The sequence below is a fragment of the Mastomys coucha genome, unplaced genomic scaffold (genome assembly GCF_008632895.1).
Source record: "Mastomys coucha isolate ucsf_1 unplaced genomic scaffold, UCSF_Mcou_1 pScaffold6, whole genome shotgun sequence".
Lineage (NCBI taxonomy): Eukaryota > Metazoa > Chordata > Mammalia > Rodentia > Muridae > Mastomys > Mastomys coucha.
The window spans coordinates 54,392,581-54,405,606 of NW_022196912.1; the positions used below are offsets into that span (position 1 = coordinate 54,392,581).

General features: G+C 37.6%; 1 protein-coding gene across 6 annotated transcripts in view; it reads left to right on the plus strand.

Moving 5' to 3' along the window:
• Positions 1-13,026, plus strand: part of Etv1 (ETS variant transcription factor 1) — an 89,518-nt gene that overhangs the window by 4,524 nt on the left and 71,968 nt on the right. For 4 of the 6 annotated variants that reach the window (XM_031355743.1, XM_031355745.1, XM_031355742.1 and 1 more), the window contains one exon: positions 10,158-10,211. In XM_031355743.1, coding sequence (XP_031211603.1) covers positions 10,158-10,211 — 54 coding nt within the window. Of the gene's footprint in view, positions 1-37; positions 495-1,043; positions 1,296-10,157; positions 10,212-13,026 lie in introns of those variants that run through there. The other 2 variants (XM_031355746.1, XM_031355747.1) reach the window with 2 other exon arrangements.

Below are 13,026 nucleotides of genomic sequence, written 5' to 3' on the forward strand. Positions count from 1 at the left end.
ATGGGAAAAGCAACTCTAGAAGTGGGTGGAGGGAGTCCTGAACTTGCTGTCTTAAATGTTCAACCCAATTAATTGAGCTCTAAAAGAGCCACCTCATGTGTCATGCATACATTAGAGCCTCTGATGAGTTTGTCTTTGGGGACTCTGGGGCTGCACTACCCAGTGTCATCACAAATTACCAGGAGAAATTGCTTCCAGCTCACAATCACATCTGCTTTTGGCAAGAACTAATGCACCAAGACTTCAGGTTCTAAGCCTCTGTTCAGATTTTAATTGCAATTGATCAGGTTTATATTATTGTACCTCGAGAGACCTCAAGCCAGAACTGGCTGGCTTGCTGTTTCCCTTAGAGCAGCGCATGTGATTGTTTGGTGCTCTGCTGAAGGACTTTTCTGATGGCAGAAATTAGTTTCTCTCGGCTCATCAGGACGGGATGCTTCAAGATTTAAGTGCAGGTGTCCTCTTTCCTCCTTGTTCACAACACAGAACGTTAGGTGTGTATGCCTCCGTTAAGAAATCTGTGGGTTTAAAATAAATCTTTTAAGGGGATTTGAAGGTTTTTTTTAAAATTTGTTTCATGTGTTATGATGCATGTAATGTTTGTTGAAGTTGGACTTTTGATGTCTTGTGACTTTTCTTAGGATTTAATATGGAGACATTTAATAGCATTTTGGATTTTTAAAAATTTTATACTGCAATCTATTATATCTTTTATTGTGTGCAACTTTGTTTATAGGAACAATGAGATGAAGCTTCAGTAAAGCTTGGCACAACATATTTAGATATGCTTAAGGTGGAAGGTGTTTATTGGTTATTTGCTACTTAAAATTTTTCTTTTGAATATTTGTGAAATATTTTATAAGGTGTTGTGTGTGTGTGTGTGTGTGTGTGTGTGTGTTTATGGGCGCGCTCACGCACGAGTGTGTGTGTGTGTAGGAGGAATGAGAAAGTTGCTGGTATTTAAACAGTTAGTGTGTTTTGTTATTTTCCTACTTACTTTCTGTGGGGCCTCTCATTCTGGTAATAGATTTTCAAGATGGTTCAAAGGAAAGGGAGGGTCTCCGAATGGAATCCTGTGCTTCTCTAGCTGCTTTGAGGTAGACTGAGGAGTTTTCAGCCTGGATCTTGCACTCAGTTGGTCAAGTTGCTGCTAGCATGTAAACAAGTTTCTTTGTCTTGCTGATAATGCTAGTTCTTCAGGAGGCTTTTACAACCTTAAAGGATTCAAAACCATTTAAGTTAAATAGCTCTTGATTATCCTTTGAAAGGGGGTTGCATTTATATGTTAATGAATGGTAAGTATAAGTAAAGTTTTATTTAAATTTAAGGTCCTTTTTGCTTGTCTTTAAATGAAACTTACTGCAATAGGTTACTCAGTATTGCAATATAAGCTATATATTCAGATAACTTTCTCATAAAAATTTGTAGAGGCTCTTATGTTAACTTTTATCTATCAGTTTTTTTTTTTAAAGTTGAAGGTTATGTGGCATTTTGTTTACTCAAGAAAGTACTCACTTATCCAAAATAAGTGACTATATTCAGCTAATTGTGGTGGAAGGTTTATTGGTTCTTGAAGATGTTTAAATGTAAAAACTGAATCCAAGTGAGCGCACTGGTTGGCAGAGTTGGGATGTGCATAACAGCTGTTTTTGGAATTTTAAAATGTGGATCTGTAGCAGACTTTTATCATTTTTACTACATTTTCTTTCTTTTAGTTTTTACTTTGCACTTGACTTATTTGTGTCTTATAGCTCAGATAGGAGAGGTGAATAATTTATCTGAGTTTGAGTTTATCATTTATAGCAGTATGGAATATTCTTATCTCTTCATTACTGCAAATCAACGCTGAAGGCTTAGCTTTATATAAAGTAAACCTAGATAAGGACTAATGTATTTAAAGGAACATGCTTTTACTTAGAAAAGAATTCATTAGCTTTATTAAATATGGGAATTAATCTTGAGGGTTTTTCTTTCCTGAATACCAGGTGTACTATTTACAAAACTGCATTTTAGAATAATATAAACATTTTCAAAATAGCTACATGAATTTATATAGTTATGATGTAAGCAAAATTTATTAATGCAATTTTTAAAATCTAATAGTAAGAAGGGTTTTGTTTTTGTTTTTGTTTGTTTGTTTGTTTTAATGGTAGTGGACTAGCCATTTAGTTTTGGTCCTTAGCAACTAAATATAATTATTGTGTAGCTATATTCTAATTTGGCTTATCCTCTGACTTGACTAATATTAGCTAAGAGACTGCAAAAATTAACTGGTTAATTTGTCACTAGTTTTGTTCATTTGTGTTCTTCTGGACAGGCAGAAATTAATGGATTACTAAACCAGCAAAGGATAAACTGTTATATATTTCTTTTCTTAATGCTCCATAGCCAAGAAAGTAACCATGGAATTTTAAGACATTTTGATCTTTTAAAAAGATCACTGACAATTAACCAAGTTTCTCCTCTGAGTTAGAAATCCCTCTAGGAAGCCAACAGGTCCAACAATGTTTTTAGACATAAGAATCAAGTTTGCTACAGTGTGTCATATGATAATCACATTGAAAACATTTCCCTGAAGTCCCTAAATAGAAATGATGCTTCTTAGAATTTTTAATATGTTTTTTGCTTGAAAGAATTTTTATAAGCTATAGCCAGTACAGCACATTGATTACTTATGAGTAAATGATTGTGTATCCTGAAATGTGTTTAATTTCCAAACGGCAGTTGAGGTAGAGCAGGCAGGACTGTTGGAGGGCAAGGATAGAGTTTATATAGTCTTCTCTAAAAATGTAATTGCATTTTCCCCTGCAACTTTATCTTCATACAGAGATCTAAAACATGTCTGTAAAATGTAACTTCACATTAGAAGCACTTTCCAAGCAATAATACTGCAATTTTCAGGCTTGTAACAAATATACCACAACTTAAAATAATCACTTCCTGAGGGAAATTATAAAGCTAATGTTTTCAATGACCACAATACCAGATAAAAGGAATAGAGACTGTGCTTAGTTTAAATGTTCCCATAGCTACTTTATATTGAACGTCACTATGGACAATTCTTTATCGATTCTCAGTCCTTTCACCTAAATCGCTACTGACAGGCCATTGGAAGTATTTGATCCCTTGAAATAACTTGCTTAAATGTCACTTCTATCAACATTGTAGCAACTTTGTGTTGTTAACTTGTTTTGAAACCTGTAGTAAAGTAAGTAGTGTCTAAAACTTGTGTGCATGGAGGAGGGGGGTTGGGGAGAATAGAAATAGAAACTAAGTCAAGAAAGCATGCACTTTCTAAACAGATCCAATCAATGCTTACCTAGTAACACAACTTATAGGGAAATAATATGTTGCAGTATATATCTCCTGTGAAACAGAACTACTTTTGTCTTATTTTGTTGTGGTCTGGGTGCCCTGAGATCCTCTGTTATGAATGAGATTGAGGAGAAAGTGCCCAGTGGTGATTCACCACCACCAGGGTAAAGGGCTTTCAGTGACACTCTGAAGCCAACTTGCAGGGTGCAGTCACAGTTTTACCTTTGGAGTTTTAATATAAAGAGCAAGGTTGTGCGTCAAATGTCACTGTTATCTCATACAAATAAAGAGATTGCTTTTTGGTTTTATGAAATGGTCAAATAATATGTAGGTCTAGAAATAGAGACATTAATAGGTTTCCCTCAGTTTGCTTCTGATACAGCATTTACACCCAAACTGTTTTTATGATAGTTACTGGAAAGGTGAGCTGTTTTTATTCTTTATGTGTTGCCTCCACTACTCATGAGACTCATTTCTATTTGTTCAAATACCCTACTTTAAAAGGAAAATAGATGGCAACGTCAGCCTTAGATTTGCTTTTCTTTCTTTTTCTTATTTGGCTCAGTATTTAAAACTATAGTACTTTGTGTGGTTTGATGAAATAGAATCTGATAATTAAGCATTAAGGATCAACATACAAGTCCTTGGAATTGGGTGGTAGATGATTCTTGGTGTGTGTGTGTGTGTGTGTGTGTGTGTGTGTGTGTGTGTGCGCGCGCGCGCGCGCGCGCGCGTGCACACATGTGCAGGTATGTGTGTGTGCCTGTGTGTGTGGTGGTGGTGGTATGGTATGTTGTAAGGAGTTGTAGCTGCTACCATCCTTTTGGGGTTTTTGTTGTTGTTGTTGCACCAGAAATCTCTGTCAGATGTGAAAAGACTCATTTTTTAGTAATGGTAGAAGGTTAAACAAATGGAACAAATGTGTCTTATGACTAAACATCTGTTGGAAAAATGTAAATGTGGCTCATCTATGATCTACTACTTACAAAAGAGAAAAATTATTTTTAAATAGAAAAAGTTAGATTGGATTGAGTCGGGTAGAGTGCCGTTTTCTTTTTCAGGAAGTGCTGACCTTTGGTGAAATGTTGCTGAACCTTCCCAGTTGAGTTACAAAGACTGTGTAATGTCTTGCATGTTATACTGCAACTTTTATTTCTTTGATTTATATACAACTTTGTAATTAAAATAATAAAAATAATGACAGAGGCAGACCTCTGTAGCACTAAAGGAAAAAAAATCTGGCTGCAAACTGAGGCTGGTTGGCTCTCTGGGCTTCCTTTTCAGTTTTCAAGTCACTGCAGGTCAGTCCAGTTGGAAATGGAAGCTGGTTTGAGATATTCCCGGCTTCCTGCTCTGAGTGCACATGCAGAGTGTGTCAAGCATTAAAGGCCTCTCTGTCTAGGGAAGTCCCCAATCCCTTTCTGCTTAAATATGTTTATATTTCTGCACTAATTAATGCTTTTACTTTGCAACCATTTTAATGTGAAAACCGGATGTAGTCTATAAAACCGGGCTTAGTGAACTCATGATTTTTTTTGTTCCATGGACTCTGATGCCTCATTTTAGGATTACAAGGGGTACCACAGTATAAATGTCGATTTTTTTTCTTGTTTTACTTAAAGTAAATCGTAAATTTCTTCAGGTAAATTCGTTTCTAAACTTTGATCCGAATGCTATAAACCTCAACACTGATCTCTTACATTCTTATGGCTCAAAATTTGAATGATAGGCAAGGAAGAAAGGCCATTTATTTATTTGATTACTCGTGTTTATTTTCCTCCAGGGAATCAAACTTAGGGCTTCCCTGCTCATCAAGGGCTCTGTCACTGAGGGACACCCTAGTATGTTTTGTGGTTCTTTCTTCTTCCCCACCCCTGACCTCCCCACTCCACTTGCTCTTCTTTCTCCCTTCTTCCCCTCCACTGTCCACCTTCCCTTATTTTCCATGTTCTTTCCTAAGTTTTGTACATCCATGTTTTTGGAACAAGGTGCCCTGTAAAATACGATGGATTTAATATGTGTGTATACATCTCTTTCCTTCTCTCCCTCCCACACTCCTCTCTTTATGAATACGCGTGTGTCATTTATTTGAACGTGTTTCCCAGTGGATCTGTTTGAGAAAGAGCAGTAAACTTGGCGTGTTTACCCTGCAAGTTCAGCCTCCTTGCTTCAGTTCTCTGGAAGGGTGTGACATGAAAAGATTGCGGTTGGGCCACATGGTTCATGCTGGACTGTGTTTTTGTGAATGGAGGCAGAAATCCAGTTCTGCCTGCTTGTCTTGAGGAAATGCTGAGGAGATCAGCTGTCTCATTCACTGGCAGAAAGTATGAGTCATACATCTTCCGCCTTGTTTGGCTCCAGGTCATTGTTACAGTGGATAGAACTGGTTTTAATTAAATATTAACCCCTTTAATACTTGACATTTGTTTCATTTGTAATTTTCCCACTCCTCCCCCGCTTGGCTTTAAAAGAAAACTCAACAGACAGCTAGCTTGCAAGAAGAGGGTTTTTATTTGCCTGCAGCTAAATTGGAAAAAAAAATTTAAACGTTCACCATTTCTTAAATGGCGAATACTATTTTATTTAAACGTTGAAAATCGGCATAAAGCAGAAGCAAGCTGTATGTAAAACTGCTCTTCCCCAAGGCGCTGGAGCTTAAGAACACATATTAAAGTTGAAAAATGGGGCATCGATTCTGTGACATTTTGGTTGAGATTAATACTTTTATGAATTTCTTTCCCAGAGTGCAGCTATGTCGCATCAGGCAAAGTATTAGAGAGCAGCTTTGGAGAGGAAGTTAGATAAAGCCAATAGCCTAGAGTGCATACCGTTTCCTTTTAAAGCAAGGCTTTGGAGACGCAATGGCAACTGGTCTATTAATGTGCAACGAACTGATAGAGTTGCTTCAGCTATTACCAATACTATCGACATACTTACTCTTCATGAACGTCTTTTATTGGTCTTTGGTACATATTTTGTTCCCTTCCCCATGCTTCCTCTTCTTCCTCTTTCATTACATTGTGTACAGAAACATTTTCGTTCTCCAAAGATGACCACTTCGAGCGTAGTTTAGAGCAGACAGTAATGCAATAAAAAAACATTTAGAAATTTTTAGGTTGGCTTCTATTATTAATTTTTAACTTTGGGCTTAGTATGGCTTGCAACAGTATTTCAGGCAGCTGTAGTTTACTTCTTCATGGAATTCTTGTGAATTAAAGAAAAAAAATGTAGGATACAAGTGTGGGGTTCTGTGTCATATTTTTCTTGCCCAAATCCAACTTGTGTTTTGAGTTAAATGCTTTCCTTCTCCTCCAACTTCAAGTTCGAGGTAGACTTGAGCCTTTGTCTGTTTAAATAGAGTGCTGCTTCACTCAGTCTATTCAGTTTCTTAAGATTAGCTTCTGTGAAAATGTGAGTCATATGTTTTTTGTTAAAATTCTGTAATATGTTCAAGCATAAGTGTGAAGTACTTATTCAGTATGTTAAGAAGTTAGAACAGAAATAGCACTCTTCCTCCTTACTCTTTTTACAAATTGTTAGTAGGAAGCTATTTTCTCCGTACTGATGAGGTGTACCTTCTAGATGCCTCTGCTCCTTAAATGTTTTCCCTTACCCCACACGTATGCCAACACCCAGCACATGCTGCACACCCACTGGGGCCTTTCTCGCTGCTACTCATGTGGTGGTGTGTTCTATGGAGCTGTAACTCTGGCTTATGAGACTAAGGAAAAGTCTTGCCGACAGCGGATCTTTACCAGCATATTAAGTTGCAAATAACTCATTAGCTATTTTTAACCATTGGTATCAACAAGCATTATATTATCATTAGGTTATTTAAATGATGTTTTATTATTTTATTGCATTTGTCTGCTTTGTGCTATCACACTGGGAGGAAAGGTCATTTTAAACATAAAATTATCTTATTATTTTGTATGTATGTGTACTTAGGCTGAATATTTATCTGTGCACCATGGTTATGCCTAATTCCCTCAAATATCAGATCCCCTGGAACCAGAATTAGCGGTGATGTGAGCCAGCATGTGGGGTGCTAGGAATTGAACCTGGGTCCTCTGGAAGAACAGCTAGTGTTCTTCACTACTAAGCTATCTCTCCAGCCCCAAATGTTGGCTTTTCAAAAGCAGATTTTTCATCTCAATAGTTATATCTGTTTAGCTTTTTTGTTTTTGTTTTGTTTTTCTGTTGTTACTCTGTGTAGATCCTAGATGTTCTGGAATTCGCCCTATAGATGAAGATGGCCCTAAACTCAGAAATCCACCTGCCTCTGCCTCTCAAGTGCTGAAAACAAATGTAGGTGCCATCAATCCTGTCCTGTATCTCTTTAGATTTTAATTTAGCAAAACTGCAAGAGGGATATATTTTTAAAGTTCAAGATTTATTCACTTGCTATTATTAAATATGTATTAAAGCATTTTTAATTATTTTAGGTAAGTAAGTGTGTTGTAAAGTACATTTCTTCTATGTGAAACTCATCATTCTGAGCAGAAAGTCAAGCCTACCCCAATGTTCAAATTATGTTGTCAGTAGCAAAAATACATTGTAAACAACTAAGAGGATGCTAGTTCACCCACCTTTTCTGACTCCAGGCATGTGCATGTCTGTTTGCTTTCTTGCTGTTGAGACAGGGTTTCTCTGTGTAGCCCTGGCTGTCATGGACCTGTCTTTGTGGACCAGGCTGGCCTCAAGCTCAGGGATCCATGTATTTCTGTCTCCAGATTGCAAGAGTTAAAGGTGTGTGCCGCTACCACCTGCTTCACCTGGCCATGTTTCTTAGAAGTGAAAATAAACAAACAAACGAACAAACCCAAACACCAAAAGCAAAAGCCTGGCCACAATAATGTTTGAAGGGCATTTGTGAGTGTGACTTTTCAGGAAACAGTGTGGTAGAGATTGGAAAGAAGAAAGGATCTAAGATCTAAGTATCTGGATCATTCTTATTTATTATTGGTTTCGAGAAACCTCTTATTACATTAAAGTGGGTGGAGGGTGGTAAGTGGCATTTAAAGAAATTAAAGAACTTACCTGTAGATGGCAAGTCATGAGTCTTTGAGATGAAATTTATCCAACTTGACAGTTATTAAACATAGCATCAACTACTGGTTGAATAAGAAGGAAAAACTTGCTTCTTATACAAGCTGATCAAGCAGGTACCAGTTATGATGGGAAGTCATTCTTGGTTAATTTTTATTTGATGGTAGGGAATGGTTTGTCTTCAATAAAGTTAAGTACTGGTATGAAATAAAACTGTTAGAGAGGAACTGTGGGATATATACATTTTAAAACTAGGCAATACTATCCTGGGGTAGTTACATTCTTGTCTAAGGTAACGTATACTTTATTCATCAAAATATTTGCATTTGCAAAGAATACTATTAGCTAAACAGGGAAAAATTATTGAAATCGTCTTTCTTTTTCCTTCATGTGGCATAGGATTATGTCATGTGAAATTCTATTTTTGTGTGGATATTTTTTTCTTAACTCACTATCAACCTGAAACATTTCATTAGAGAGTGATCATTGTTTTTGTTGCTGTTGTTGTTGTTGATATGATTTAGACAGTCTCAAAGTGTAGCCTAGGCTGGCTTGGACCTCACTATGTACCTCTTGTTAGATATGTATCTCAAAATATTGGTGAGTCTCAGCCTTCCAAATGGTAGAATTACATGCCTGGCTGAGACTGATTATTTTAATTAACATTCCCTACACACAGAATAAGTTTATTCACACACACACACAAAGACTATCATCCGTTTTTATATGACTTGATGGGATCAACATTATACAATAGTAGTAAACTAATACTATCTAAGAAGGTCGCATTGAAAGTAAATAAGATGACCATTCATTTGATATTCACCAAGTTATAAGTAACCTGATTTTGGTTCTGTGTAGTTTGTTTATACAAAAGATATGCATATCTTTGTGTTTGGAAACTCAGTAATATCCTACAAGATAGGCTACTTCAGTGTCCACAACAAAGGTGATAAACATTTCAAAGTTCAGGAATGAACTTGTGTTTTAATTGCCCCAAATGTATTAAGCCCTCCCTACCAATACCTTTTCTTTTGTAAAGCAGGAAGTCATTTGACCTTAGGACCAGTGAAACGGTGAGATTCTTCTTAGCACAGTCTAGTAGCCAGGAAAATATTTTGCCTGAAAGGATGACATTTGTTTTATCGTTTGTTATTTTTATTATTATGAAGACAATTGTTAAAATATTTTGCTTTGTTGCATGTGGCCCCAGTTAATGGTAGGCCTTGCATTCTTGCATTTTTAAAACTTTACATCTTGCTATGAACAAGGTTAGGGCAAATGTTTTTAATGATGGTTGTCTGATTTGCAGGAGATGGAACCTCAAAAGAGAAATCAATTCTAAAAACAAGGAGGGATTTGTGTGAATTCCAATGAAGCAGAACATCACTTATAAAAATTTTTGTAGGTCACCGAGATGGTCAGCTTAACTACCAGCATTGGGTAGATTGAAATGCCTTTAGCAGAACTCCTGCAAAATGCATCTGTGTATGATGTAGAAATCCTGTACCTCGTATTTTCCATCTCTTCAGTTTCCTTCTGGCAGGTGAAATTCAGAGGGACCACACTTGCTGCTGTGATATTTAGGACACACTCAAGTTTTCCAGTTCTATCAATGGGCCTTTCTGTTTCCTCTCCTATGTCTTGATCTTTACATAGAAGGCTTTATTGGCAAATAAGCGTAGGTCCGAGCTCCACCTAAACAGGATTGCTTGACACACCTGATTCAATTCTTTATGTCTTGGCAGTTCCCCTCTTAATTTTGTTTTTTAAATTTTCTTTTTCTTCTTCAGCTCAGGTACCTGACAATGATGAGCAGTTTGTGCCAGACTATCAGGCTGAAAGTTGTAAGTAGAGCATGATTCATGTCTTGTGTTTCCTTTGTCTGTCTTTTTTTTTTAATCGTTCTTTCTCTTTGGTTGGTTTCCACTTCTAGTGCCTGTCTTTGCATTGTCCCAGAGTTGTATTGGGATCGCAATCGTAAAGTGTTTTTATTTGTCAGGTTGTGACATCAGCAGAATCCCTGCATGATCTGGGCAACGTTTCCAGTGGTGAGCAAGAAAAGCAGAATTGTTAAAACACTGGCTCTGTTCTCAATATTTAGTGCATTTCCGTGGAGAGGAAACAGGGTGTGCTGCAATTGTGTATTCCAATTTTGCCAGTTCCTTCACAAGGAAGTCTGGGTGCTGATGGGAGGCACAGTCATGCAAAATTAGTTATCCTATAAGTTGTAAAAAGATCTTGGATTGGACATTCACTGGCTAATTGCATTACTCTATATTCTCAAACTGTCACCTGCTTTGATTTAATATTTAGGCTGACATGTTCAGCTTCCAGTTGCAGGAGCACATCTGGAAGTAGCCTTTGGCTTCTTACAGCATCCCTTTTGTGGTCCTATCCCTGAGCCTTGCTCCAGGGCCTGTCAGAATGCTGGAAGAGTGATTCATAGATACTTGCCCTCCCTTAATTGCAGAGTGAGCATTTTGCCTGCACAAACATAGTTGCCCCAGGGTTTACTGCTGATATTTATACTTTGCAATTCTAGCATTAACTGAGGCTACTGACCCATGAAGTAAATCCAAGAGAGAAGCATGTTACTCCTTGTCCCCCAGGGACCTGTTCTGATATAGCTGGTGGATTCACATCTCCATGGACAATCTTGGACCTTGTATTCTAGAGGCTTCTTTTTCATCATCCATACACTTCTATGATAAAGTTTAAGTTATAAATTAGTAAGAAACTAAGAGTGGTAACAATGGACAAGATGATCATAATGAAAATGTATCATTAAAGCTATTTAAAGTTATAAATTATTTCTATAACTTTTCTTTTCATATTTGGCCTTTGTTTGACTGCAAAAAAACTAAACTTGTAGAAAGTGAAACTGTCTGTGGGTAGAGAACATTAGGCCATACTATGAAAGTTGTCCGATGTATTATTTACCTTCAGTGCTCTTTAAAACATTAATCTGTTTTGTGTGTTCAGACTGTTGGCAGTATCAGATGAGTCCATGTCAGTAGCTACAAGAAATTCTTACTAGCCTACACCTCATGAAAGTCAGTTATAGACCTTGGTCTCTCAAGCTCCTATATTAATACCGTCAAGTAACAGACGTTTGCTTCCATTGTCTGTTTTCTTGAGCTTCCCAGGTATAGAGGGTCCTTACAGGTTCCTTGAGAAGAAAAGCCAGTTAAGAGGTCAAAGAAGAAAAGGTATAAAAACATGACTTCCAGGTAGTTTGTTGTGTCCTGACAGCTGGTTGGATGCTGGAGTTCTCCCCAGTTTCTCTAGTTGTGAAGTGATTTATGGAAGCTTCCTTCACTCAGCAGATGACAAGTTTCACTCATAGAAAAAAAAATCAAGTTTCTCATATTATAAGTTGATTTTTAAATTCATTGTAGTAAAATGTAGACCAAAAAAACAAAACAAAAAAAAAAAACCCTCCTTCATTTTAACCAGCTTAAGTATAGAGTTCAGTGACTCTGTTACCAAGACAGTTCAGAATTTCCAATTAGCCCCAAAACCTTATACCCATAATGAAATACCTCTTTTTTTTTGAGTCAGGGTTTCTCTGTGTAGCTCTGGCTATCCTGGAACTCACTCTGTAGACCAGGCTGGCCTCAAACTCAGAAATCCGCCTGTCTCTGCCTCCCAAGTGCTGGAATTAAAGGCGTGCGCCACCACCACCCAGCCATGCAATAGCTTTTGACTTTCCAGTATCTGCAAACATTGCTTTGTCCTCTTTTTATTTGTACTTGAAAAGAATTTATATATTTGAAAAGAATTTAATATACTGTTTGATATCTGGGTACAGGTATTTCATATATCTCTCATGAAACATATTCCTGAGATTTCAACCCTGAGAACTGGAGACCTTCTGTGGAGTCCCCATCCTCTTCTGCTCCCTCAATCTTTCTCCCAACTCTTCTGTAAAACTCCCTGAGCTCCATCTAATGTTTGGGTATTGGCTGGTGGGTGGATCCTCTCAGAGAACAGTTATGCTAGGTTCCTGTCTGCAAGCATAACGGGGTATCATTAATAATGTCAGGGATTGGTTCTTGCCCATCTAACCTGGACCCTTGGGAGACTGAATCAGCAACCAAAGACCATGCACAAGCTGAATCCAAGCATGCACATATGTAGCAGATGAGCAGCTTGGTCCTCATGTGGGTCTCCCAAACAACTGGAGCAGGGGCTGTCTCTGAGCCTGTTGTTTGCCTGTCTGCTGGTGGATTCTGGGCCCCTAAAGGGACAACCTTGTATGACCTCAGTGGAAGAGGCTGTGCCTAGTCCCACAGTGACTTGATATGTATGGGGTCAGGGGTGGGGGATTTAACACCCAGAAGGAAGCTTCCCATTCTCAAACGAGAAGGTGAATGTGGGATAGGACTTGCATGAGGGGGTACTGGGAAGAAAGGAAGGGCCGATATTGGGTTGTGAAGAGAATAATTAAATAAATTTAATTGGGGAAAAAAAGGAAAAAAGAGAGAGAGAACTAGCGACCTCCAAAACTCTCATAAGAACAATAGCTAAAGGTATCTATGTACGGCTCACACTTACTGATTGAATTGTGGGAAGAGAAAGCTCATCTTTCTATCATTCTCTTTCCTGATTTTTTTTTCTGCAAGTTCAACTTGTCTTCCGAGTGAATGAATGACGTCT